The 26,995-nt window shown below is 41.0% G+C and overlaps 2 protein-coding genes across 2 annotated transcripts in view; one reads left to right on the forward strand and one right to left on the reverse strand.

The window, feature by feature from the left end:
• Positions 1 to 26,995, reverse strand: part of IFT140 (intraflagellar transport 140) — an 85,986-nt gene that overhangs the window by 12,433 nt on the left and 46,558 nt on the right.
• TMEM204 (transmembrane protein 204) overlaps positions 7,889 to 26,995 on the forward strand; it is a 29,095-nt gene continuing 9,988 nt past the window's right edge. Inside the window, exons 1-2 of the mRNA XM_010568556.1 lie at positions 7,889 to 8,168; positions 24,090 to 24,245. Of these exons, the coding sequence (XP_010566858.1) occupies positions 7,889 to 8,168; positions 24,090 to 24,245 (436 nt within the window). The remainder of the gene's footprint in view (positions 8,169 to 24,089; positions 24,246 to 26,995) is intronic.

Raw genomic sequence — 26,995 nt, forward strand, 5'->3', positions numbered from 1 at the left:
ACACCAGAATTCACCACTGTGGTCAAACCGGACCAAAGACACTGAATTTGGAAGTGTTCACGGTAGAGCAGTGCTTGCACAGACTCATTCAGCGCGGAGACCAAGGCAAGAGACAGGCTAAGAGCAGCTCACCAGCACAAGTACCTATGAAAGGTGAAAACATTGCCTCCCTCTGACCATCCCTTCTCCTGCCTCTGCCCTCCAGAAGCGCTTGAAAGAATGTTTCCTCTAACGAACCTGGCCCTGCTCTGCACAGAGGAGTTCCCATTCTCCGACTGGAGCTAAGGATGGCTTTGTTAGCAGCTGCATGGGGGAGAACCCACAGCCAAACCTTCTCCCCTGGTCCATGGCAAGCTGCAGCAGAGGCTGGTTCTCTCCAGCAGACGTGTCTGTCACAAGAAGGACACTGCTCTGCTAAGGTACATACATGTATGATTTCAATTTTCTTCCTGCAGCAAAATACTAGAAAACTGTTTCGGCTTTGAGAGTCCACTCATTTTACCACCACACTCATTACGCTGCTGCTAAGGTATGCAAGTATTTCTGACACAGCAACATACTATTTGCTTGCAAAGACCATCTTCATATGCAGATATTACATGCTTATTAATATATTTGTTTGTATTTATTATTTTAAGATATTGTTTATTAGATTGTATTTAAAATCTAGAAAGGTCCCAGAGTAACACCACCCTGTGAAATGCAAAAGAACCAAAGTACTTTACAAAAACAAACTACCACATAACACAGAAGGTCTCACTGCCTAACAGAAGCACAAACCCCAGAGCTGTTGGCCACCACAGAACACCGCAACCAAGCCTCAGCTGTGCAACGGCACGGACTGTGTCTCACCAAAACCACAGGGGGTTAATGCAGCAGATCCATGCTCCCAAACCTGGGCGAGGACCAGGACACTGGGACTGATCCACCACAGCTCCTGCAGAAAGACCAGGGGACCTTCAGCCAGAACCTCAGTTTTACCTTCACCCCAAAAAGAAACCTCCAGCCTCTCCACAACATCACTGATCAGAGAGAATGGTCACTTTTTATAGCGCCAAATTCTTTTTTAGAGATTTCCCTTGCAAACTATTGAGCTTGAGGTACCCGGCAGGCTTGCTGGCACAAGCGGGCAGGCCTGCAGGCAAGGGATAGGTTTAGAGATGAGAACGATCCAGGAAGCATCAGCAACACACTTCCATGTTTCTCCGTGTCTCAAGAACAACCTCAGCCTTGAGATGGCAGGCGGACACCTCCAGCACCAGAGCAAGGGTCCTGCCCGTCAGTTTTTCTGCCCCTTTGGAATGTGGGTAAATTACTGCTGGTCTGGTTAAGGACCAAGAAACAGGAGGTACAGAACAGGCTCACTTAAATCCCAGGCAAACCCACGGTTTATCTCTCAACAGTTGTTAGTGTAAGCAAGAAAGACGAATCTGCCTTGCATCCCTAAAAGGCAGCAACTCTTCTCTCCAGGCCTGGCCCCACTGTCGCATATAAAATTCCAAGTAATAATTTACCCTGCCCCCAACTCATGCTCTGGGAATTTCCTGTTCTTCCCCTCCTCCTCCTCCTTTTCTTCCCCCTGGAAAGCCGCTCACATCTGTACTTCATCAGCTGAAGCTGGAAACTTAATGAAGACCAGACGCAGCAACAGTGTGAGCCGAGCCATGGGAATGTGCTCCCCGGGGAGCGACACCTCCCCATGACGCGCACGAATGAATGATCGATCTGCTGCTGCACCCCAAACTCCCCAGGCTCCAGGCCACATCAACAGCATTATGGATTTGGAAAGCAAACTTTGACACCTCTTAAGACTGGACACCAATTTTACCATATATTTGATGAAAAAGTTTTTCTTCCTTTCTATCTGATCTTTTGCATCTGTTTTTCTATGAAACTATGTTTATAGCATCTAACCGTCTGATTTTACAAACTCTTCTGTTCCTATATATTTTTCATTGCCCATTTTGCATGAAAGTTTAAAGAAAAAAATCCAGTGAATGGAGTATTATTTAGATGTTCTAGAGATTTATATGTCTGAAGCACCTCACTACAAAATCTCTCTCCATACATTTAATGGAATATATTTGGAAAATGAACATATGTTTCATCTCTTGCCTCTAAATACCTTGATCAGGAGAAAAAAAAGAATCTCTCTTTCCGATTTGGGCCCCAGTTCGTTGAACAGGACCCTGAGTATTCTGCTTTAAAAGAATGATACTTGAGATACTACTGTATAATGCAAAGGAAAATACTAATGTAAGATACAATAACACTAATATCAGATGTAGTATCTGTAACACTATATTATATATAACAATATACTATTACATCCCTATAACATTCTATTATAGATAATATATCATAATATATTATTACGTCCCTAAGGCATACATCTACCTGGAGCGGGTGGGTGTCCCCTTGTGCCTCAGGCACAGCCTGGGCTGTCGAAAATGGAAATAGATCCAGCAAGTGGGAGAGCTTTTGCTGACCCAACGGTGGGGACAAGGAAGCTTCGCTTTCCTATCACAAAACAAACCATACAAGAAATTCAAAGCAGATTCTCAGCAGCTTGGCCAACTGGGACCACAGTGGATGAACCATTCTGGTGTGAAGGGTTTGCTACTAGACCTACTCTAACGTAAGCAGAGTCTGGGCTGGCCTGGACAAACACTGCAGGGCACTGGGCACCACCCTTCCCCAGCCTCCCCCCACTGCCTACGTGCTGCTCGGGGGTGTTTTCTATGCAAAGGAAAAGGATGGGACAAAGCAGGTGCTGCTTCCTAAGGAAAATTAGCAACATCTATTACTATTTTTCAAATGTTAATCCCTTGCCTGGATTTCGGTAACTTAAAGTTGCATGTTCCAACCCCTGAAAAAACACGTTAGAATAATGTCATCTGGCTGAAATGTACAATGGTGGGTGACTCTGACCAGGTAACTCATTTATGATCAACTTTACATACACGTGACTTGATAGACTGGTCACAGGATAAAAGCATCACGCTGTGGACCGTAACATCTACAGAGGGCTTGGACATGGTCAAATGAGACAAATGACGTAACACCTAAGGTTAGCAGGCATGAAAAGCTGATAGTTTAGAAGTACTATGTAAAATTAAACACATCTATAAAGACAGACTGTTCTTATCTTCAAACCACTGCAAAATAAAGAGAGAGTTAAAAAGTCAAAATTGCTGGCTTATTGTCTGTTCTCCTGTAACCTGGAAAAAACTTGGGACTTGAAAAAATGATGCGTTATCTGATGTAGCTAAATTACATTAGGTGCTTTTAAAATGTATTTATTGGATTCTGGTTATGCCTGTTCAGTGGAACTAAAAGATAACAAGGAACTAAATAACGTATGAAAAGTTGCAACAATTCAATGAGATTCTTGATAGCGTTAATCATATTAAATGAGTCCTTCTCTGAGAAATACGTCAGGCATTTTTCATGTATGATCAATACATTGAAAGCTGTCTAGATTATTCCTAAAAACTCTTCCCTGGCAGAAGCAGAGTATTTGATAAAGCAACAAAAGCTTTACAGAATATTATCTGTAATACCATATGAAATAGATAGCTTTGTCTATTCCAAACTTATCCTGATAATATCAACACCAAGCTAATGTTCAGTGTGAACTGTATCAAACAAAACTCTTGTGTCCTAAGGAATGCAGTAAGTACTGCAATTGAATATACTGCTGCACATTTTTCAGTAGTGTCCATTAAGGTGTTTTGGGGTGTTTTTTTTAAGGATCAGAAAGATTCCTGGACTGTTTTGTATTGGAAGCACAAGACCTCTGAGGGGAGATAGAGAATGTCACTGACTGTGAATGCACCAACAAGAACCATTTGATGAAAACTGTAACAAAAATGAGTAAGTGAACCATTTTGGTATGAGCAGACTAGGAAAATTTGCCAGATCTTTGCAAAACTCATTTAATTTTGACTTGGTGTGATCTACTCATTTGGGTAATTCCCCAATTTTACATCTTTAGATATTAATTTATTGAATTTTTATTTATTTATTTATTTTATTAATTGAATAGAATGATGCAAAGCCATTTGCCTATTAAAAAATAATAGAAAAAAGATTATGCCCTGCATAAGCAACTGTAAACAGAATTTACTAGGTAGTAAATGGACAAACGCAGTACAGAAACAACTAGTTATCTGATATGATCTAAATTATTGAGAATCTGAAAGTAAAATCACATTTACGTAACTGATTTCTCACCCCGAAAGACCCAAAATGCTTTATAAGCTGCTGTGCAAATTGTATGCAGTAATGTAACCTACCACTGAGCAGAACCACTCTCTAGCATGGAACAAACAATTAGCAAACAGCTACTTCCAGACAAGAACATCCACCAGAAATTTTGCCATGGGAAAAAAAGTGATCATGTGCTTGCTGAATTACGGCATCCAACAGCAATTACTACTGCCTTACATTGCGCTTCAGATACTCTCCGTACTGGTGTGTTATCTGGGTGGGCTGAAGACCACAGTGCTGCTGTCTTTTCTGCTCTGTGAGCCATGACCGGGGCTCCCAGAAAAATTTCATCATCACAAAAACTGAAAGTCCCAAATCATTTGTGATGTGGCAGTCCCCATCAACAGAGAGACCATACGGACTTAAAATTATGCAGCCTCTTTAGAGATGACCACCTCACTGTAGCTAGAGGGATGCAGCATCTGATCTAAGACCAGCTTTGTCACCAGCCCCAGCACCACCTCCTGTGTTTTATGTGGCAGTGAACTGATCCACTTGACTCATCTGCATCCGTTCCCAGCTGCAACTCACTACATAGCCACCCACCCATCTGTGGCAACAACAAGAGGCAATCTGGGAGAAAGACGTTTACTTTTTTCCGCTGGGAAAGCTGCCTTAAATGCAAACTCATTGACTTTCATGGATTTGCACATGTAACATGAAGAATTTCTCAAGTATCATATATCCCAAACCACAAACTAATGCCATGATGTTTAGATGACCTAGTCCCTTTGATGCTCAAAGACAAGTATGACTTAGGAAGGATATGATTTATTTTTAATGTTGATGGAATTAAAAAAAGAGGTTGAATATTCTCACACCAAATAATCTGTGTGGAAAGAGGAAGAGATGTGACTAAGTTTTAAATGATTAGACTGATTTGTCCAGCCTTTGCAAAATACAATTGCTATTTTTTTTTTACAGGTAACATGCAAAGAAAGTTTGTGCCCTTGTGAAAATACATGCTTAGATTTCAACAAATCACAAAAATCAAAGACGGGGGGGGGGAGAAGCAGGCGTGTGATTGGGTAGAAGAGATTTTTCCCTAAAGGTAAATCTCTCCTGGCATTATCTGCATATGAACATGACCTGCCTTGCTGCTGAATCACAGCCTTAAAAATAGTAACAAATAATCCATGGGTTATAAAATATGAAAATATAGTCAATGCTGTTAGGAAATTTCTTTGAAGAATGGCAGAACACCAGTGTGTTATTTATACTGAAACTTCTAAAAGCAGAGATGTATGGAAACATGGCCAATCGCAGGAAAGAAAGAAAGCAAAGATGTTGTACTGCTGTCAAAGTATGAAAATGCTCAAAGTACCTAAAGCTTAATCCATTTAAGGATTAAAAATGAGCCAAGTGCACAAAGAAGGGGTGAAATCATAGCCAGATTTGTACATTCAATTTCAATAGCTGAAAACTAACTATAGGGGCATATGAACTTCATTGAAATATTTTCCACTCCTCTCAGCCACAAGTCTTAGAAAATAAAATGTTGCCTTTCAAAAAATTTCCAACCAGTTTGTCTACGTGTATTGGGTTAGTGTGGATTTGTTGACTAAGGGCAAAGTAACTTAGCTGGTAAGACAGAACTGCTATAAATCAGTTTCTAACCTAGTTTTATTAACGACACTAATGTGAATTCTTGTGCCAACATCTCAGGTGGAGTCAGTGCAGCGCGGCTGCGCCTGGTGATGCAGGTACTCTGCCACGACTTCTCGCTACTCCCTCTCCAGGCTGTGGACAAGAATGTCACACCTTCATTTCACAATATACTATTTAATACTACACCTTGTACAGTATTTTTTCAGCCTAAAGAATTTTGACAGGCTCAGCTCAAGGAAGGGCATAACCACAGGCGATAATGCCCAGAGGAGCAGGGGAGGCCGGCAGCAGCAGCAGGGCAATACCTGCCAGGGCTGTCTGCCCTCAGCCCCGGCCCCGCAGCAGGACTTGCTATGGCAGGCCATGGAAACAGCAAACAGCCATTTGGAGAGTGGGTCTCTGAAAGAGCCCTCTGGAAACATCCATGTTCAGGGACAGTTTGAAATGTCCTCAACAACTCTTTTTTAATCTGTTTATTAAAGCTGCTTTCCTTGCAGCTTCTGCAGCACCAGCACTGCGGTCCTGGCTTGCTGTATGGTTATCAATTCCGTACTGGATTGTGAACAGAGGCATTATATTAAGGAACTTGCAGAAGCTTTTCCATCCTCTGGCCACTGAAGGGAGGTGGCCAGCCTTCTCAGAGGCACTGCAGAGCTACCAGCGTTGACAGCACACCAGGACGTGGGGCTCAGGGCTGTGCCAGCCCTGCCCAGTTGCAATGCAGAGATTTTCAACTTCATTCACATCGTAATACTTCCAACTGCCTTTTCAGACAACCTCAAATTCTTTTTTTTACCAGGTTGAGAACCTCGAGTTTTTGTATTTTCTATTTATCTGCCATGCTCCCTTCTAGGGTTGCAGAGAGGAAGGGAGACATCAGGGGACCCCCCCCCCCCCGCCTTCGTCATGCTGTTCAACTGCAAACCTCAATATTGTTTTGCTTTTAGTAAAAAGCATTTCAAAATCCCTCTCCTCAATCCGTTTCTGCAGAGCTGATGTTCGGAGGGTCGAGGCTAGGGACTTCTTTTTTCCCTTTTAAAGAGGACCTCTGAGGTGCTCCCCGGGCTCCCCTGCGATGCGCAGCCCCATCCTCGCAGCCCTGCTTTGTGCTTCTGGGAGGGTAGGAGGAGTGAGACGGGGAGGGGGGCTCGCCGAGGGGAGGAGGTACAACTTTAGAAGTCTCCATAGTCTTTTCCTTTCAGGAAACACATCCTGTTAATGTTTGACTGCTGTGGCAGTGGCTCTGTTTGTTGCAGTCGACTACGCCCAGAGGCTCACCAAAAACAGCCACAAAAACAGCCATTTCCTCTTCGTGGAGAGGTGGGGGGGGCCTTTTCCTCACAGCAGTGGCTGTTCTCCGGTCCCTGCACTCGCAGCTCGGATCTTCAGAGAGGGACACGGCAAAGCAAACTCCTCGAGATACTCCAAACTTGCAGAGCTCCTTTGGGATGACAGCATTCACCTCCAGCTCAGCTTGGCTTTGAGAGAATGACATTTGTCACGGTTTGTGGGATATTCTGAAGTTTGCATCAAAAAAAAAAAGCTTTCGGAGTGGCGCTGGTTGCCTCGGAGGACGCGGCGCGCTTGGCACGCTGCTGGCAAGCATCCCCGCCTCTGCACTGGCAGCAGCTCAGGCTCTCCAGCCTCGAGACTGGATTCTTTCTGGCTTCGCCTCGTCTCACAAGGAATGGACCTCCCTATCGTTCAGTTCATCACAGGACTGGCATTACTTATCAAAGTGCAAGAAGGTGGATAAGCCAAAGCTGGGAAGGACCTAAAAAAGCTTGTGTTCTTATTTTATGGAATTCTACCTACCTCGCAAAATTCTCATTTCCTTGATCAGAAACACCTCTGGAGTTGACTTTGAGAATGAACGGTGATGTCCTCTAGCCACTCGTAACATCCTAGGGAAGCTGCCTCTGTCTCAAGTCCAATTTCAATGTGCTGCAGCTGATTGAGACCTCGTGTCTTCTGCAAACAAAGACTGGCAGCAAGCTGACAGTCAGATATGACTGTCCAGAAACTGGTAGCCACGGCTGTGTTGGTAGCCCTGGTCTCACTCATTCTTAACAACGCAGCTGCCTTTACTCCCAACTGGGTATACCAGACCCTAGAGGATGGGCGTAAGCGCAGTGTGGGGCTCTGGAAGATGTGCTGGCTGGCAGAAAAGAGCAGAGGAGGTGCAAGCACGAGTGCCAGGCATGGGCAAGGGGAGGAGCGCGAGTGTGAAGCCCTGGGCTGGGGTTCAGAGTCAGCTGGGTTCCAAGAGTCACGCAGTACTGTCAAACGTAAGTTCAACTTCTTGTCTTCTCTGCTTACACTATGTCGTGATAGATGCAGTGTACAAGGTCCCCAGGGAATCTATAGCCTAGCAGAGCATCCTGAAATCATTCACTGTCTGATTCTAAACATCTCTTAACATTCACCCCTGAATAAATTAATTTGGGAAAACAGGAATAATTATGTCCACCAGTGAACTAAACTCCTCCTCCTCCCACCCTAAAAGCAGTAATCTATATTGTGCTGTCTAGTTTGTACAGCATATGGAACAAGGTACTTTGAAAAAATAATCTGTGAAGTGTAAGTCTAAGCTTTAAGACATCTCGCTTTTCCCTCTTGGGTTCCTGCTATAAGCATATCCCTTCCTGCTCAATACATTAAATCCCAACCACAGTTGCTCTGAATACCATAAAATTAAAAAAAAACCTAAAGAAAGTATTCAGATGCCATGCAAAGTTATTTCTCTCTTCTGTTTACTTTTGTTGGAAGTGCCAGGAGCAGAAAAGACAGAACTAGTTTTGGTAAAAACATGTAAAATTGAGATAGGCCTTAATGTATGCAACTATTCTTCTTGGTGAAAAAACACAATTAGCATACTACTTGGAGAACATGAAAATCATTAAGCATGGTGTATTTCTCATTTTGCAAATTCACAGACTCATGGGATCTAAAGAATGCATATAGCTTAAACTGAGCTAGTTAAATTTTTTGATAAGATGAAACCTGTAAGCCAATGTTGAGAATTATAAAGCTGAATAATAAAAAAGTGCACCTAACTTATCACATTCGTAATGTTAACGGTGCAACCCTGCTCTCATTAAGGAACTAGAGCAGAACTGTGCTTGGAATACCTGCGGTCATCTCGGACACCACGGCTGTGACCACAGCTAACCCTGGTGCTAAGAAGTTTGCTCCACTGCAAGCCTCTGCTGGCTTCCAGGCAGGCACCTGAGCAAGCTGTTAAGAGACGAGGGCTGCGAGCAGCAGTGCCTCGGGGCTGTTCGTTCCGCCAAATCAATGTTTGAACTGCATCCTTCAAGGAATTGAATTTAACAGAACAAATATCTATAAAGTTCATCCCTTGACAGACACTAGGGTTTTCCAGAGATTTTAACACTGCTCATGAACAGCTCTGGTGCCTCTGAAGTACGGTGGTATTAGTAACATAAGTGATTTCAGATAGATTTTTTTTCATGGTTTGAAATGTGGAGAAAGCAAAATGCTCTGCTCCTCCTCAAAGTCTTTCATATCCTTCTGGAGACAAAAACAAAGAAATATGAGAGGAATTTCTTTTAAAAAAATGCTTTAATGTGGACCCATTCCATATCATGTTTTCCAACACAATTGTGCAGTAACATTTTTTGCACATTTGCTAATGTTAAACCTGCATAAATCACAAACTGAAAACTTTGAAACTAGCCCTAAACCTAACTTTCAATTCTTTTTTAACTGAAAGAACTTTTGTAATGACAAATAATTATAAAAAGGATTAGACTGTTGAGAAATTTCCTTGATGTGTATCTGCAACTTCATCACTGGCATCACTGCTCCAATTAATATTTATAAGCCATGTTCTAACTTGAAAAACATGCATACCATTCATGAATTTTAAAAGTACATGTTCTATTTTCAACAGCTCCTGCATATTGAATTTGGCTCCTGCAGCATTTTAAACACACAAACTTGCATTTCTTGCTGTGCACAGGTCAGAAGATGGGTGGTGCTATAAAGATTGGCACATATGTATCAGTTTCATAGCAGAATTGTATGGGCAGCAACTTCCTACATAAAAAAGCAGCAAAATGTGATAGAAAATTTTAAAATTTCAGAGTAAAAATTATAGCATGATCACGTCCCCCGAAGAATTCTTTAACAAACAATCTTAAAAATTCTCATTTAAAGGAGGACTTTGAAGCCAAATGACTCAATTTGTGAGGAATAAAGCATCCATTCACTATTTAATCTGGAAGGAAATAGTAAGCAACAGGCCAATTCTGAATCTTTAGAAAGCATTTAAAAGAAAAAATCTCACCTCTGCAGCTGTGCCATGACAAACTAAGGAAGAAACATATCTGTTGCACATATTTTTAAGATAAATATGTTTCCATGGATTGTACACAATATGAGCCTGATTCTGCATCCACGTTTTCGTCATTTTAAAGAATTTATCTAATAAAAACCACATGTTATTTTAGTAATATATATGGCAATCTTCATCTGTCAGCTGTAGATAAATCACAAACATGTGTCTGTGTGTATATGTATACATACATATAAAAAATAACTTTCTGAACAAATAAATTCCTTCCTCGATGATAGGAGTTAACATGTAGTATTTTGGATGCCACTGGTAGAAGAATAAATAGAAAATATGGTCTTCCAATAGCAATGCAAAAAAGGCCACATCCTGCAAGTTATTTATCTCACAGTTCAACAGAAAAACTGTAAAATGTTTGAAAATTTGCTTTTCCATATACTGATGGCTTCTGTAAAATTACTATGTAAATAACAGCCAACTAAATGCACTACTATAAGCAAGTTTGCTCACTGGCAGAGAGAAACACATTCTTAAAACCTTTTTTTCACTGACTTCCACTGCGTGCTCTTTCTCCCATTGAAATCATTGGCAAAGCACCTTCTCAGGGGACACAATAAAGCTGGGGTGGGTTTTTTTCCCCTCATCATGTACACAGCTCAAGCAAAATGATTTTCAAAAACATTATGGAAGTAGCTCATTGTGTCAGGACTTGCATGTGCTTAAACTAAAAATAAACTACAGCAAATTGAAACAAATAATAATTGAAGTTTTGCATATTTTGAGTAAAATTCATGGTAACTGATCTGTCAAAAGATTGTGCAGAGAATGAACAGGAAAAGTCAACGTGATGGAGCTTGTCTGCCAAAAGCCTCTCTGGAAGCACAAAGTCAAATTCCATACCAAATACCTCTCTGATCCAATTCCCCACTAACAGGACATCTGTGTGAATTATTTCACCATAACACAAACCACTGGAGCAAGAGGAAAACTAAGGTGTTTTACATTCAAATCCTATGATGTAAACACCACATCAAGGATATTAAAGTGCCGGTAAAGGACCACTGGTATAAATACCAAGTGACATAAAAGACAAGGGGAGATTACAGATGCTGCAGCAAAGAGACGCTGTGACAAAAAAAAAAGATTAGAAATAGGAAAAAAAATCCAGGGACAGGAGTAAATGATATTAAAAATATTATATGGGGACAAAGCACCTCAATGTGAACTATTTCAACAAGGCACAACACAAGAAACGTGGATGACTTTGGTCCTAGGGGAAAGCACCTCAACTCTGTTCTTCAAGCTCAAGCCTCACTGCTCCTGGAAGGGAGAGATCTCAGGCCCTTCCATTTGTCTTTATCCACTTCTTTCTTTCTCTCCTTCTCGCTGTGCACTCCTGCACCCTTCTTTCAACCATCGGTGATGCTAAAAAGCTTCTGTGAGACAGTTCAAATGACTAACAACAAGAAAATACCCAGGTTTGGAGTAGAAGGTTTGAGCAGCAGGATAGGATGGGGTTTTTGCGTGGTTGTTTTTCTGTTGGATTAACCGGTAGTATCAGGAGTCCAACAAGTACTGCTTCTAGCATGAGCTGAGCGATGGCAAGTGTGATGAGGGGTGAGATAGTTCCCTTAGTGGCAACAAACTATCAGATCTGAAATCTTTGCTGATGCAGAGAATCAGAGCCCAGTTATGAGGACACCAATCAAAGTCTTTCTAACATGGACAAACCACTAGGCGATACAAACTTAAAGGCTTCACTGAGAACCCAGATGGCACATCCCCTCTTCAAAACACTTCAACGAAACCTAGCCAGGTAGCTTCACTCTCCTGTCATCTGAGTGAGGGCAAAGAAATTTGCCAAAGGTTATGGACATGCAGTTTCAGAGCTGTTGCAAAATTTGGGAAGATTATGCTCTTGTCTGCATCTCTTAACCCTTCAAAAAAAGACCACATATAGTAGAAGCATACACGTAGTAAGATCTTGGGTAAGACAGCGTGTCTGGAGCGCTCAGTAGTCAGCTTTGTGTCCACTTGATGCATGAGCAGACACAGCATACCAAGCGATGCAGCATCACGCAGGGACACACAAGCTACCTCAAGTAGCAAGAACACGCAGCTACACCACCAGTGATGCCCTCTCAGAGCAAACCAGACCTACTCAAAGCCACCATTACCTATGTCCTGGCCAGTACTACTGCATTGCACTGTGTGAACACACCAGATGACTTGGAGTCAGCTTAGATATTTTTAACCACACTGCGCGGTACAAATATGCCCTTAAGCCCTACTGTGCTACAAGGCTATCTCTGGGTGGACAGATGGAGCTGATTTATTCATTAGCCAAGGTCACAGTCTGTCCCTTTTTGTCTAAAGAACATTATGAACAATGTGGAGACGCAGGAATAGGGCGGGGTTTAAAAAGATCTAAAAACCTTGCTCAGTTCTTTGGGGCTCCAGAAGATGTAATAAAAATCCCAACAGTGGGAAGCGTATATCAACTACAGATGCCCAGAGCAAGATAGCTCTCATTAACTGTAGTTCTTACAAGGAAGTAAAACCAGTGCCAGGGACAGGCACGGTATCCTGAGCGCCTACGTGACTGCCATAGGGACCAAATATGAACACCTGTTCAGCCTAAATGTATGATTTATGCAAACACATGTACACTATGAAATACAGCAGTTAAGGCAGGATGCTGCTCCGTGTGGGAATAAGGAGCTGACGTTTGCTTGCAGAGGCTCCAGTTCACCTGAGTGTCAATGTCCACTGTATTTACACAAATTTCCAATGTCCACAAAGTTCTCTGAAATTTGGCTGTATGGAAGCCAGGCTGAGTCAAGCAGCTGAGCATGTTGTAAACACACGTAACGTTTTCAATATATACAGATCAAGAAAGGAGGCCCACTGCATTTGGAGAAGACAGGAACTACCATCAGATTAAAAAAAGCCCAAAACCTTACTATACACATGGTTGCCTGGTAAATTGCTCAAGCTGTTACACAGAGATGGCGGCAGTGCAGACAGCTGACAGCTCAGGGCTTGTGATTCCCCCTCCTAACATCTGCAATATGATCAATATTTAAATAAGTGAAATTACTAATTTAATGGTAGAGGCCAATATGCGATCTTTCTGGAGGTGAATTGTAAGACGGCTGGTTCTTCAAATTAGAGTGAATGCTCATTTTAATGTGGATTTTACTATGCTGTGTACTTATTTTGGAAAAGTTCAAAACTTTTGGGGATCCAGGATAGGAAAATGAACCTAATATGTGTTTCAATACAGTACCTTCACATGTGTTGCAAGAAATATTATCAGAGAAATCAATGTTTGATTATTCTCACTATTGAGACTTTGAATTCAGTTAAAGCATTAAGAGTGAAAACGGCTATGGAGCTTTTGAAAATTTCAGATTAAATGCATTTATTACAGCCACCAACAAGAATACCCTACTGATGTTTATAAACAGGCAAACCATAACATGTAGACAACTAACATCTCAACCAGAAATATGTAACAGCCTTGTCTGTTAAAATTGATCACTGTGTAGAATTGGTCTTAATGCTGAGTTTGAAAGGTGCCCACCATTTAACCACAAGCACTTGTTCATGTTGAAAATAGTTGATGTAGCTATGTCTTCACTCCAAAAGTAACTACTGACGCTGTTAAAAAAACAACCACCAACCACACTCTTCTTCTCTCCCCAAACAAGATCTGTATGCTTTTCAAACTAAATAAGCAGATATGAAGTTTCACGCTCAGATGAGCTCAATCATAAAGTTCCAAAATTCCTAAAGGCATGGAAGATTTCACCAGTTTCTCACATCAGAACATTCTTTTAATTATCCCGAAATCGATTGGATTCCCCCCCCTTTTAAAAAAATATTATTTTTACGTGAAAAAGCATAAATTGCATACTTTACAAAGCTACACAGGAGATGAAACCAAGCAAAATAAGTGACCGTTCTCATTTTTAAGATATCCATCCAGCAACAGAACATATTGAGGACTTCTTGTAGCTGAAAGCTATATGGCTGCTTATGGAGATTTAAAAAGAAAAGAGAGAGGGATACACTTTCCTTTTGAGGATAAAGTCCTGTCCTTACAATAAGACATGCAAACAACATGCTCATGTGGAAAGGACAAACTGATGAAGAAAAAACTAGATTCAGATCTGTTTCATTTTTCAGAAATTATTGTATATTCAGACCATCAAAATATATCTGTATCAAAGAGGCAATGCTTCAGTTAGATCTTCCCACAGTCTCAGTTAAATAGTCAGGCAAAGGTGCACTTAGATACTGCCAGCATTTGTTTTAGTTTGTTTCACAAATACCGTTAAAGTGTTTCAATGTATTTCCTAATTCATACTCTAAAAAACAGCTCAAGAGGTTAACAACATAAATACCACATATTTAAATCAGCAGAAGGAATGAAATGTGCAAAAACTTCATTAATAGAGCAGAAGTTTGGGAGGCATAGCATGCTGACTGTCAATGAATAATTACAGTGATTCTATTTATTGTCCTTATCATTTCTTAACTATTTTAACAGTAAGTGCTGAATCTCCTATGTCTACATTGTAAAATGAAGCATAGTTGTACTTTGCATTTTCATAGTGCTCTTGATATTCAAGGCACAGCACATCTATCTTTGCTGACAATGCTGACATCCAAAACAAGAAGAACACACAATTAGTTGCCAAAAGTTTGGCTAAAGTAGATTTTTTTTAGAATTATAAAGAAGGGTTTCTTCTAAAATTATTTATTAATACAGAATTCAGTTCTCCAGGTTGGAACGCAATTAACAGCAAGACCGTAAGTAAGAGTTAGCAGGACAGAAGTCAAATAGAGAGCCAGTCTGAACGGTACCACTTCAGCTTTTTTGCAAAGCACTATTTCATGTGTTGAATGGATCAGATCTCCCAGGAAAAAACAGTATAAGCCCATTTAGGTAAAAGTGTACTATTCTGGCTTTTCCCAGTGTTTGGATGCTTGGCTTTGCATTTCTAAAGTCCCTATAATGTGGATTTTAAAAATTACTCCGAGAGGCTGAAAAAGTAGAACTCTGCTGTACAAAACCATGCACTAAGCTCAACCTGAATCATGGGCAGGCTTCAAACCTTTAGGTTAATGCACAGGCATAGCTGTCACTTATTTTCCAAATGGCTTAATAACTGGGGCAGGAATGAGGAGTGGAGCTCACTGGAGCCACATAGCGAGGGCTCAGAGCTTGGACAGAACAAACTCTTTGCTCTCTGCTCTTGAGTATCTGGTACCACTGGCTGGATGAACACATGCAAAGACTGTAGTCAGTACTGCGGCATATCCACTGCTCTGTGACAACAGAGCCATGATGTAATGAACATGCCTAGTGCTGCTGGGCTTTCAGAGGATTTAGTTGCCAGCTATGGTTCTGTTAAGGCAGTGTATACTAAGACTTATCAGACTACTTACTGGAGTAAGTATTAATAGAATAGCAGGAGATGTATCCCATATCTCAGGATAACACCTCAGCAAAATACAGAATCATAGAATGGTTTGGGTTGGAAGGGACCTTAAAGACCATCTAGTTCCAATCCCCCTGCCATGGGCAGGGACACCTTCCACTAGACCAGGTTGCTCAAAGCCCCATCCAACCTGGCCTTGAACACTTCCAGGGATGGGGCATCCACAACTTCTCTGGGCAACCTGCACCAGTGCCTCACCACCCTCACAGTAAAGAACTTCTTCCTAATATGTAATGTAAATCTACCCTCTTTCAGTTTAAAACCCTTACCCCTCATCCTATCACTACACTCCCTGATAAAAAGTCCTTCCCCATCTTTCCTGCAGGCGCCCTTTAAGTACTGGAAGGCCACAATAAGGTCTCCCCGGAACCTTCTCTTCTCCAGGCTGAACAACCCCAACTCTCTCAGCCTGTTTTCATAGGAGAGGTGCTCCAGCCCTCTGATCATCTTTGTGGCCCTCCTCAGGACTCACTCCAACAGGTCCATGTCCTTCTTACATTGGAGGCCCCAGAGCTGAACGAGTACTCCAGGTAACACAGTACTCTAGGTGCCAAGTCAAGTTCCAGAGGAAAACAGTGTACTCGGTTAGAATCTTGTGATTATATTAGAGAAAATCTAATTACTGATGTAGTTAGATTAAATTTTAACAGCTGAATATGATCTCAGCGTGCAGACACCCAGCCCAAGAAGATGAAGTCAAGCAGTTACAAGCAACTGAAAATGGCTTCTTACAAAACCAAGTGAAGCAACTTAAGCATAAGAAGCATTACCAGTTCTATCCATAATTATTTAGAAATCTCTGTTTCAGAAACACAACCATTTACCCTCCTTTCCAGAATAAAGTCACATATGAACATGAAACGTTTATGAAGACAATCAGGTACATCTCAGAATGTATACTCAATAATTCACTGAATAAGTAATCAATAAATAAACCCAAGAACCATAAAAAGGAAAGAGCACCGATAGAATACTTTTTTTTAATTTCCTTTCATCGCAAACATTGCAACCATTGAATTCCTCCTATAAAGTCTGCCTTTTTATATTGACAGTGAAAAAAGGTTAACAACTGAGTAATGTTTAAAAAGCAAGTCAATGATGAAAAGGTATTACACTCAGAACTCTAGTGGTTGGAATGATTTTTAAAATCAATACCCAAAAGAATAACTTTTGGTTAAAAGAAAACTGAAGTTAAACACAACTAAAGTAGTTGTTTAACACCAAAACAATCAGTAGAAAAAAGGCAGCAAAATTCCTCAGGAGATTTAAAGTATGGATGAACTGATAGATGTAATCAACTTAGCAGCAGCCTAAAGGTGGTACTATCCTTCAGCTAAGCATAATGAATTCCTGCCCATCTAATTACAAAGTTTAAATAGCTTTTTTTGATGTAACACATTTTATGTTCCACAGTGGGGATATGATACCAGCATGCTCACAGTCAGCCCCTGCGGCTTAGATGACAGGCAGGAAATTGTGAAGCCACAGTGAGGTGTTCAGAGTCAGTACTGTCCCTATATAGTGAATAAATGTACGGTCACTAGACTCTTCCCAGGGCTGGTAACTTAGGAAGTTACAGAAACTGGACCTAAGTTTGCACTAAAATTTTGTTCACCAAAAGTGGTATTTCTCAGGGGAAGTTTTAGACAAATATTAAAGTCTTGGGCCATTTAGTTTCCTTCATATGTACTCTGTGCTTTAATCAGTAAAAAGCTTAAATTGCCAGTTATGATTCTTTTTCCCCCTATATGCAGACAGAAAAGGGGAAGAAAACCTCACATTTTAAGCAATTAGCTTAATCTGATTTTTCAGTGAGATCATCCTTCCTCATTATCCCAAAACACTGCAAATTTCTCTCCAATATGACTAACCTACTTCTGCAAAGCACAAATAGTCCTGGGGCTATCAAGGAACATAACAAAACAAAATTGCTGCTTGCAAATAACAAAATCAAATCAACATTTCTAATCCAGATGGATACATCTGGTCTAGGAAGTGAGCAAAACAACAAGGAATTTGAATTGGTCCCATCCCTGGAGTTTGGGTTTTGACCCTTGACGGATCACTGTGTTTTAAACAAAGCAGAATTCATTAGCCAGTACCCCCAGCTGTACAAGAGACCCAGCTGGATACCCTGTCCATGAATTAATTACTTCTCAGAGTAAACTGGGATCAAGATAGGCTTCCAGAAGGAAAAAGTCAGAGACTAGCATTTTATATTGATGAACAATGGCTGCTTAGAGCAAAGTTTTGGAGCCATTCAGTGTCTAATCCTTTCCAATTCTCAACAACCAAGTTGCATCTTAAGGGAGGTGAAGGAAAGATAGGTGTAAAGCAGAGATATACTCTGGATTGCCCTCTCTCCTTCACCTATGTCAGATACACACTAAGGAATAAACACCTTCTGCAGCATCCAGTTCTGTTCTGCTGTAAGCATCCACCTCTAGCTATAGGAAACCCCTTTCACAGTTAAACTTCAGGAGACAGGTGACATTAACAAGTTCAAAACAAAAAAGGTAGGACATCCAAAATACCTATGTCATGACAGTCTTAGACAATAGATTCTAGAAGGTAATGGTTAACACAAATGCCACCAGTAATTGTGCAGACATTATAATCATTATGAACCTCTTGTTTACCAATTGCGGCTAACATAAATCATTCTGCAAAAGTTGATGGAAGTCTGCAATGGCCACAGAAAGTTACAATGGGATCATGAATACTGTAAATGAAGCAGAAATGTTTGAAATGGTTGAACAGATGATCCTAAATTCATACTAATTATAAAGTCTATAGAAAACACATCAGAATGGACTGAAGATGGCTGCTGAGGAATTTCTAATTTACATATAATTTAAAACAGCAACAGGCAGAGTAAAGAGCACAAAGGTAAGCACTAAATTTCACAGCTTTTACAAAAACTATATTGCAGCCAACTTTATATGAGATGAGAAATATTTATTCCTGGATGGAACACTCATTCAAGCAGGAAAAGAGCTTTGTGGCCTGGCCTTCCTCAACATGATTTACACCTTCAACATCTTTGGGTACAGGCTCTGAAGAAATGCTTTGAAATTGCACACTCAATTCCCTTTCTTGATCAGTGTTGTCCAGGGGTTGTCCTCAATACAAGGAGGCCAGAGCTGCTTTCTGCAGCTACCACCTTTTGGGGTGGTAGGTTTCATGTTGCAGCAGCTCAGCTTAGGGCTGTGTGTGTACAAAATAGAATTACCATGTGCTGAGCTAACAACATGCAAAGTTACAATGGCTGTGAGTAAGAAAGCATAGGCATCTGCAGAGCGGCACTTTCAGGCTGAATACAATTAACAAGCTCTACTGCAAGAAGAGTGGAGTTTATAAGAGCTATGCATTACTAAGTTTGATTTTTTTCCCCTCTGAGGAAGAGGGATCATTACAATTCTAGAACAAAACCAAAAGATGACAGATCATACATTAAACCTGTTAGAATAAAAAACCAATATTCTAATATGAAATATGGAAGGGTACTCAATTCTTGTAAAACCTCATTCCATAAAAAGAACTGTTTTCGCATTTAATGAAATCATATGAGCTGCTTCCTCCTTATTCTACCTGTCATCATCCTGTTGCGGTTCCAACCTGGACCATGTGCGACCTTCTTTTTGGTTAAAAGAAGCAGGTATGCAAAATATCAGTTGCATTTCTACAGCTCTCTGAAGAGGGTAATGTATTAGGCAAATAAGCATCCCTAAGTCTGCAGTTCTTACAAACAGCAGTAAAGATCATCAATGTTACACATCCAATGCTACTGCTCTCTCCAATTGCAAGAGAGGACAGCTGTCATAGAACCATTATTTAAAGACTAATTTATTACAAATTCTGTTGGAATTCAACTGAGTCACAGTCATAAACTTCCTATTTTTAGTATGCTAGATATAATATCATCTATGGCAAAGCAACAGAATTCATTATGGCTGTAAACCAACTATTTTTTTATTTTGACACTACAGATAGCTCTGTTGACAAATGAAAGTACTTTAATAATAATGGATGCAAGCCTGCTCTTTACTTAGTACGTTTCTCATTTGAAAGTCAGTATCTCTTCAGCAAGCATTGGCCCTCAAAGTATTACAGAAGTCCATTTAAGTGGAAAAACAGAAGAACACTCCAAATGCTCAAAGTTTTACTGGTACTTACAAAGCTCGGACATCTGAATATGATTCTGTTATCAGCCAACATGCCTCATGACCTGTAAGCATTCAACATGGCAAGAGATCTAAATGCTCCCAGTACTAGAAAGGACAACTGTAAAAGTTAAACACAAAACCTTTGAGCAAACTATTTTTTTTGAGTGAAATAATTTTCCTCTCTGGTCAGAGATGAACTTACTAGGAAAACCCCCAAATACTTAGTATGTTATTTTCTTAACATTTTATTCAACATGAAAATGTTTAATGGACTATGGTTCTTAACTAACTCTTTCAGATGCAATACCATATTTTATTAAATTTTAATTAAATCGTGAGTTATTTAGAACACTAGAAGATAAAGATGACCTATGAGGGGAAAACAAAGGGTAAACTCGTTTTTATGACTCACAAAAGTAGACCAGACTCAATGATTACCACAATGATGTTTACTTTTGCTTGTTTATATCAAGTTTTGTTTTCTGCACTTCCTAGCAGTCTCCTTGGAAGATCAGGAATCAAATTCTGGTGGTCAGTGCACCCACTAAACTTATAACCAGTTAAGTCACCTTTGAAAATCTGGTGAATATTCATGTCATTCTTCTTCTAATATATGCCAACTTAAACACTGAGCTGCTTCGATTTCAGAATAGCAGCAACATATTAGCAAGAGATGTTGATTGCACAATATTTACAAATCCCACCTTTTGCTAGAGAGGAAGGAAAAGGATGAAAACAGGACATCCACCAGGTTAACAGGAAAAGTAGGAAAAAAGCCTGACTAAAAGTACCCAACTTTGCAATGAATATATTCCATTCAGTAGCCAGCTGGGAGACACATTTTAATCAGGTTTCTAGCCAAGACTCCAGATATGTATGTCTGTAATCATTTCTGCATTTGTTATTTATATTTAATATAGAATCATAGAATATCTCGAGTTGGAAGGGACCCATAAGGATCATCGAGACCAACTCCCTGCTCCTCGCAGGACTACCTAAAACTAAACCACATAACTAAAAGTGTCATCCAGACACTCCCTGAACTCTGACAGGCTTGGTGCCATGACCACCTCCCTGGGGAGCCTGTTCCAGGGACCAGCCACCCTCTCTGAAGAACCTTTTCCTAATGTCCAGTCTGAACTTCCCCTGACACAGCTTCATTCCCTTTCCTCATATCCTATTGCTGGTCACCAGAGAGAGGAGATCGGGACCTCCCCCTCCGCTGCCCCCCTTGAGGAAGGTGTAGACTGCAATGAGCCTCTTCTCCAGGCTGAACAAGCCCAGTGACTTCAGCCGCTCCTCATAAGTCTTGCCCTCGAGACCCTTCACCATCTTGGTTGCCCTTCCCTGGGCACACTCTCATAGTTTGATGTCCTTCTAATATTGAGGCGCCCAAAACTGCACACAGTACTTGAGGTGGGATCACACCAGTGCAGTGCAGAGTGGGACAATCACCTCCCTCAACCAGCTACCTACGCTGTGTTTGATGCACCCCAGGACATGGTTGACCCTTTTGGCTGCCAGGGCACACTGTTGACTCATATTCAACTTGCCATCATCCCAGACCCCTAGATCTCTTTCCACGGGGCTGCTCTCCAGCCTCTCATCCCCCATTTTGTACATATAACCAGGATTACCCCGTCCCAGGTGGAGAATCCGGCACTTGCTCTTCTTGAATTTCATATGCTTGGTGATTGCCCAGCTCTCTAGCCTATCCAGATCTCTCCGTAAGGCCTCTCCACCCTCGAGGGAGTCCACAGCTCCTCCAGTTTAGTATCATCAGCAGACTTACTTAATGTACATTTGATTTCTGTGTCCAGATCATTTATAAAAGCATTACAGACCACTGGCCCTAAAATTGAGCCCTGGGGAACTCCACTGGTGACTGGTCACCAGCCTGATGTAATCTCATTTACTGTAACTCTTTGAGCCTGACCCATCAGCCGACTGCTCACCCAAGGTAGTATGGTCTTGTCTAGCTGTGTGCTGGACAGTTTGTCCAGAAGGATACTGTGAGAGACAGTATCAAAAGCTTTGCTAAAATCCAAAACCACCACATGTACTGGCTTCCCTTGATCAACTAGATGGGTGACCTTGTCATAAATGGAAATTAAGTTGATTAAGCAAGACTTTCCTCTCATGAACCCATGCTGGCTATGACCAATGATTGTGTTGTCCCTCAAGTGTTTTTCAGTAACTCCCAGAATAACCTTCTCCATAATTTCACCAGGCACTGAAGTAAGACTGACAGGTCTGTAATTACCTTCTTACCCTTCTTGAAAACTGGGACAACATTTGCCAGCTTCCAGTCAACTGGGACCTCTCCAGACTCCCAAGACCATTGAAAAATAATGAATAGAGGTCCTGCGATGACATCAGCCAGCTCCTTCAGTATCCTGGGACGAATCCTATCAGCCCCCGTAGATTTAGGTGCATCCAGCTGGAGCAGCAAGTCTCGAACAATTTCAGGGTCAGCTAGGATTTTATCATACCCTCAGTCATGGTCTTCCAACACAGGGCTCTGGTGGCCCCAGAGCCCATCATGGGTGTTAAAGACAGAGGCAAAGAAGGCATTAAACATCTCTGCTTTTTCTGCGTCTCTATTTGTGAGTTGACTGACCTCATCAATGTTACCTCTGGTTCTCCTTTTGCTGTTAACATATTTTAAAAAGCTCTTTTTGTTGTCCTTCACAGTGCTGGCCAGCTTGAACTCTAATCGAGCTTTGGCCACACAAATTTTCTCCCTACAGTGGCAAACAGCATCCCTGTGGTCCTCCCGTGTTGCCTGTCCTTGCTTCCAATGTCTGTACGCTTTCTTTTTCTGCATAAATTCTGAAAGATGATCCCTGCTCAGCCAAGCCGGCCTTCTGCCATACTTGCATGACTTCTGACACTTTGGAATTGCCTGCTCCTGCACTCTTAAGAGATGGCTCTTAAAAAGTGACCAGCATTCATGCACCCCAATACCTTCAAAAGCAGATTCCCAGGGGATCTTACTGACTAGCCCCCTCAGCAGCCTGAAGTCTGCTCTCCCCATATCCAGCGTTGAAATTTTGCTGGCAGTTTTTCTCCTATCACCAACACTTTGAAACTCAACTACTTTGTGGTCACTGTGACCAAGCCAGCCACCAATCACCACTTCACCCACGAGTCCCTCTCTGGTTACAAACTACAAATCTAGGAAGGCCCCTTTCCTAGTTGGCTCCCTCAGTACTTGTACCAAGAAGTTACCTTCAATGTGCATCAGAAATTTCCTGGACCTGTTTGTGTCTGCTGTATGATATTCCCAGTTGATGTCTGGGAAGTTAAAATCACCCATAAGGAGAAGGGCAGTTGATCTAGAGATATCCTTTAATTCCTTGTAGAACAATTCATCAGTGTTGTTGTCCTGGCTGGGTGGTCAATAGTAGACTCCCACAACAACATCCACTAATATATGTATATATAAACTTTATATATATATATAAAAAGTAACTTTTTATTTATACATGTAACTTATGCCATAACACCTCATTCAGAATCGCCAAGGAGCGACATCTTCATTGCAACCATTCTCCTCATTACACAGATAGAAATACAAGGGTCTTTCCAGTGCATCCAAAAGATTAATAAACATTAAAAGAAGGAAAAGTTAAGAAGCCTCTATACAAAGCTCCCTTAAACCAGTAAGATGTTAGTATTAATCTAGGATTAGAATCTAGGACAATACAGATGGACTAGGTGAAAAAAATTCAGGATGTTATAGATTCATCTTTTGGATTATCATTATTTTAGGGTCTTGAAAACCTATTTATGAACTAAGGTTCCATTCCAGTCAGTGCCACACAAATGCAAAACAAACACCATTCCTGCCCCAAACAATTCTGGCTACTAATCATAGCTAGAATCTTCAAGGGACAAAAGTCAAGCACCTCCAGTTGGCCATCCTTGGAAATTAGCTGCTTCTTTCATACAAGACTGTTTTGCACTGAAGCAATACTTAAGGGATGCTATGTAACTAAAGGAAAGATTCAATACACATCTGAAAGAAAATCTTTTCTTAATCAGACCACAGGGAATGCAGATAAAGCAAGTGACTGCTGGGAATAGGAATAGTGTCTTGAGAATCATTTTCTATGGACCGACAAATTTTACATTACCTGCTCAGCCAGGATTTTTTTTTTTTCCGAATTTTATATAATTTTAACTTTATGCTCACTTCTTATGTTTCCCTAGTGCAGTTTGACATGATGCGTGCTTGTAACCTCATCGCCACTGTTGCTCTGACTGCTGGCCAGCTCATCTTCGTCCTGGGCCTGATGGAGCTACCTATCATTTCTCAGGATACCCAGTGGTGGGAGGAGGCCATAGCTGCCGTGTTCCAACTCGCCAGTAAGTCCACTTCTTTTTACTGATAGAAAATTACTTCATCTCTATTAAATTCAGGTGGAAAAGAGTTTCTTACTTTATAAATCTTTCAAGTGACAAAGAATAGCAAAAAGGCCTAAAACTAAAAGTAAGCTCATTGTCTCTTAAAAGCTCTCCCCATGAGATTCTGCAGTACATGAATAGAAGCTTTTATCTTGTATATATCAGAATGAGTCTTCTGCCAACCAAGAAAAACAAGCCTTTATTATTTCCTATGAAACCAGGAAGGCAAACATGAAAGAAATAAACTGGAAGCAATGTAATCCCGTAATTTAGCAGGATAAAATATACCAAAGAAATGGTTTGAAAGCAGAGCAGAATGGCTGAGCAAGTTTTTGATGTCTTGCTGAAACATGATTATTTGCTTTTAGCTAACTGAATTTTAATCCATCAGCTGGATTTTGATAGACAGATACATCTGCAATCTAGCAAAGTAAGCTGAAGTCAATTCATAACATTGACTGCTATAAATAAATTTCCCACAGTAATTCTCATGGTCACAGACTATATACAGAAATGAATGAGGAAAGGAGGAAATGGTTTTATCACAATTCCATATTGACAGCAGTAGCAACAAACTGTTAACATTTTGCAATAATACCTTTCTTTACTACATAAAATAATTCAGTATTCATTACACCAAGAGTCCAATCGTATAAAATATCCATGCATGAAATTGATGGAGTATAACATTCAAGCTGCTTACAAGATCAGATTAAAAATATACCATTATTATCAACGTAAACAACAGGTTATAATAAAGTAACACCATTTTATTTTAAATTTTAATTTCAACTTTAAAAACTCAGAATATTTAGAATGGTATAAACCTCCTGAGACCTCAGGTTTACACTGCTGCAAGATCAGAATCTAGCCTAGGTCATTTAAATACAGTCTTCATAGCAACAAACACCCATCAAGGATGATGAACCTGAAATCCAAAGAGGAGGAGATTGCTGAGGTTCTGTAACTCAAAGCATCCGATCCAGCTTCCAGGTGCAGAGAGACCCTCAAACATCAGTCAGTGCCACCAACAGACAGATATAAAACCTTGCCATAACAAGACCTCCCTACAGCCTCTTCAGGTATGTCATGGTCTTTGTAACTCTAGATACCTTCTGGATAGTTCTCCCTGATCATCGATGTGATGCCTGCTTTACTCTCACTCACTCCCATCCTCCCCAAAACTCGACATGTCTGTTTTTCCCAGAGAGGAAATGCATTCTGGCCCTGTTTAGATGTGTTGTTTCATTGACAAACAGCACAGTGGACAGCCTTGTGCCTTTCTTCTATCAAGGCTGCTAATTTTAGACTGGGCTTTCCCCCCCCCCGCTTTTTTTTTTTTTTCCTGTGCTGGAGTCTGTTTTAAACACAGTCAGAGAGAGACTGAAGGGCGCCAGGATATCCCGACACAGGAGAAGGAAATGCCTGCTATTACCTGTTATGCAAGCTGAACCTTGAAATCTCCAGTGCTGGGAGGGGAGAGGGGAGGAAGGCCAGAGTCAGAATTATTAACAAAACACTAATGAGAATGGCTGAAGAAGCTGTTGAATCAAGGAGTTCATCTGCCTGCCTGCATTCAAGAGGTGTGAAGAGATGGATCTGGCAGCTCATGACAGTTGCGCAGACATTGTGCTATACGAATCAAAGGTCTCCCAGCTCCAGAAATAATGCAATGACTTCAGTGGCTATCCCTGCCCCCCTTCCCCATCCTCCTTTGCAGTTATGCCACACTCTCCTTCACCATCATCAGATGGTTTTCTGCCTTGCGGTCAGTAACATGATATTCATTTTACATCTCATTATCTTAATGAGCATTTTATGTTTAAACAAATTCCTTCCTGATATTGAGAACAACCAGCTGAAGTCTTCTGGAATGTATACTTTTGAAAAAAGAGGGAAGGATTCATCATATCTGCCATTATCCCAATATAAAATAGACTTCTTGGAGACCTCCCTAGTTTTCCAGGACAGTGGTATGTCAACTGCTGACTACCTCGGTAATCGAGGGTCTGCACTCACAGGACAGGCGGTTCAGAGTACAGCTTGCACTGACAAAAGAGGCTGTTTCCTCTTTCACAGAACCCAATGTGTGCTCTGTAATGTTGAGCCACTCAAACCAGCCTTTAACATCAGCCCCATCCACCAAATTCTCTGGATTGGGCCTAGGCAACAGCTTTTTATACATTATGGCTGAAATGTCTTTGATATCAGACAAAACACACATGCAAACTGTGAGCAAGTCCAGCATTTCTGTTGCTCTGATGAAGGATTGCTGCTACATCTAGAGACCAAGATTTCTTTATTGAAGAGGAGGAAAGCGGCTGCCCCTGATCCTAAAAGCCACAGGTAGCACTCAGCCTCTGAGCCTCCACTCCGAGATGGTAACCTCTCATCAATTTTTAAAGTCAAGTAGCAATATTAGGCAAAAACATTAGAACAGTGGGTACAAAGCACTTTGTCCACACAAAACAGCCCAAGAGAAATCACTGTGAAGCTCTCCCCTACTTCATTTTAAGGGTTAAAGCCAATGTACTTTAGGACAGACAGATAATTTGTGTGAGAAAAGCAAACAATATTTAAGAATGCACTTACGTAGATCTTAATAAATATTTCTTGAGTACTGGCTGGGTAACTTCTGTTTATTACACCTTCAAATATATTACTGAAAACACAAGCACCCATCTCCTTTTTTTTCCTTTTCAAAATCCAAG

Source organism: Haliaeetus leucocephalus, unplaced genomic scaffold, assembly GCF_000737465.1.
Source record: "Haliaeetus leucocephalus isolate CR32 unplaced genomic scaffold, Haliaeetus_leucocephalus-4.0 Scaffold250, whole genome shotgun sequence".
NCBI classification, from domain to species: domain Eukaryota; kingdom Metazoa; phylum Chordata; class Aves; order Accipitriformes; family Accipitridae; genus Haliaeetus; species Haliaeetus leucocephalus.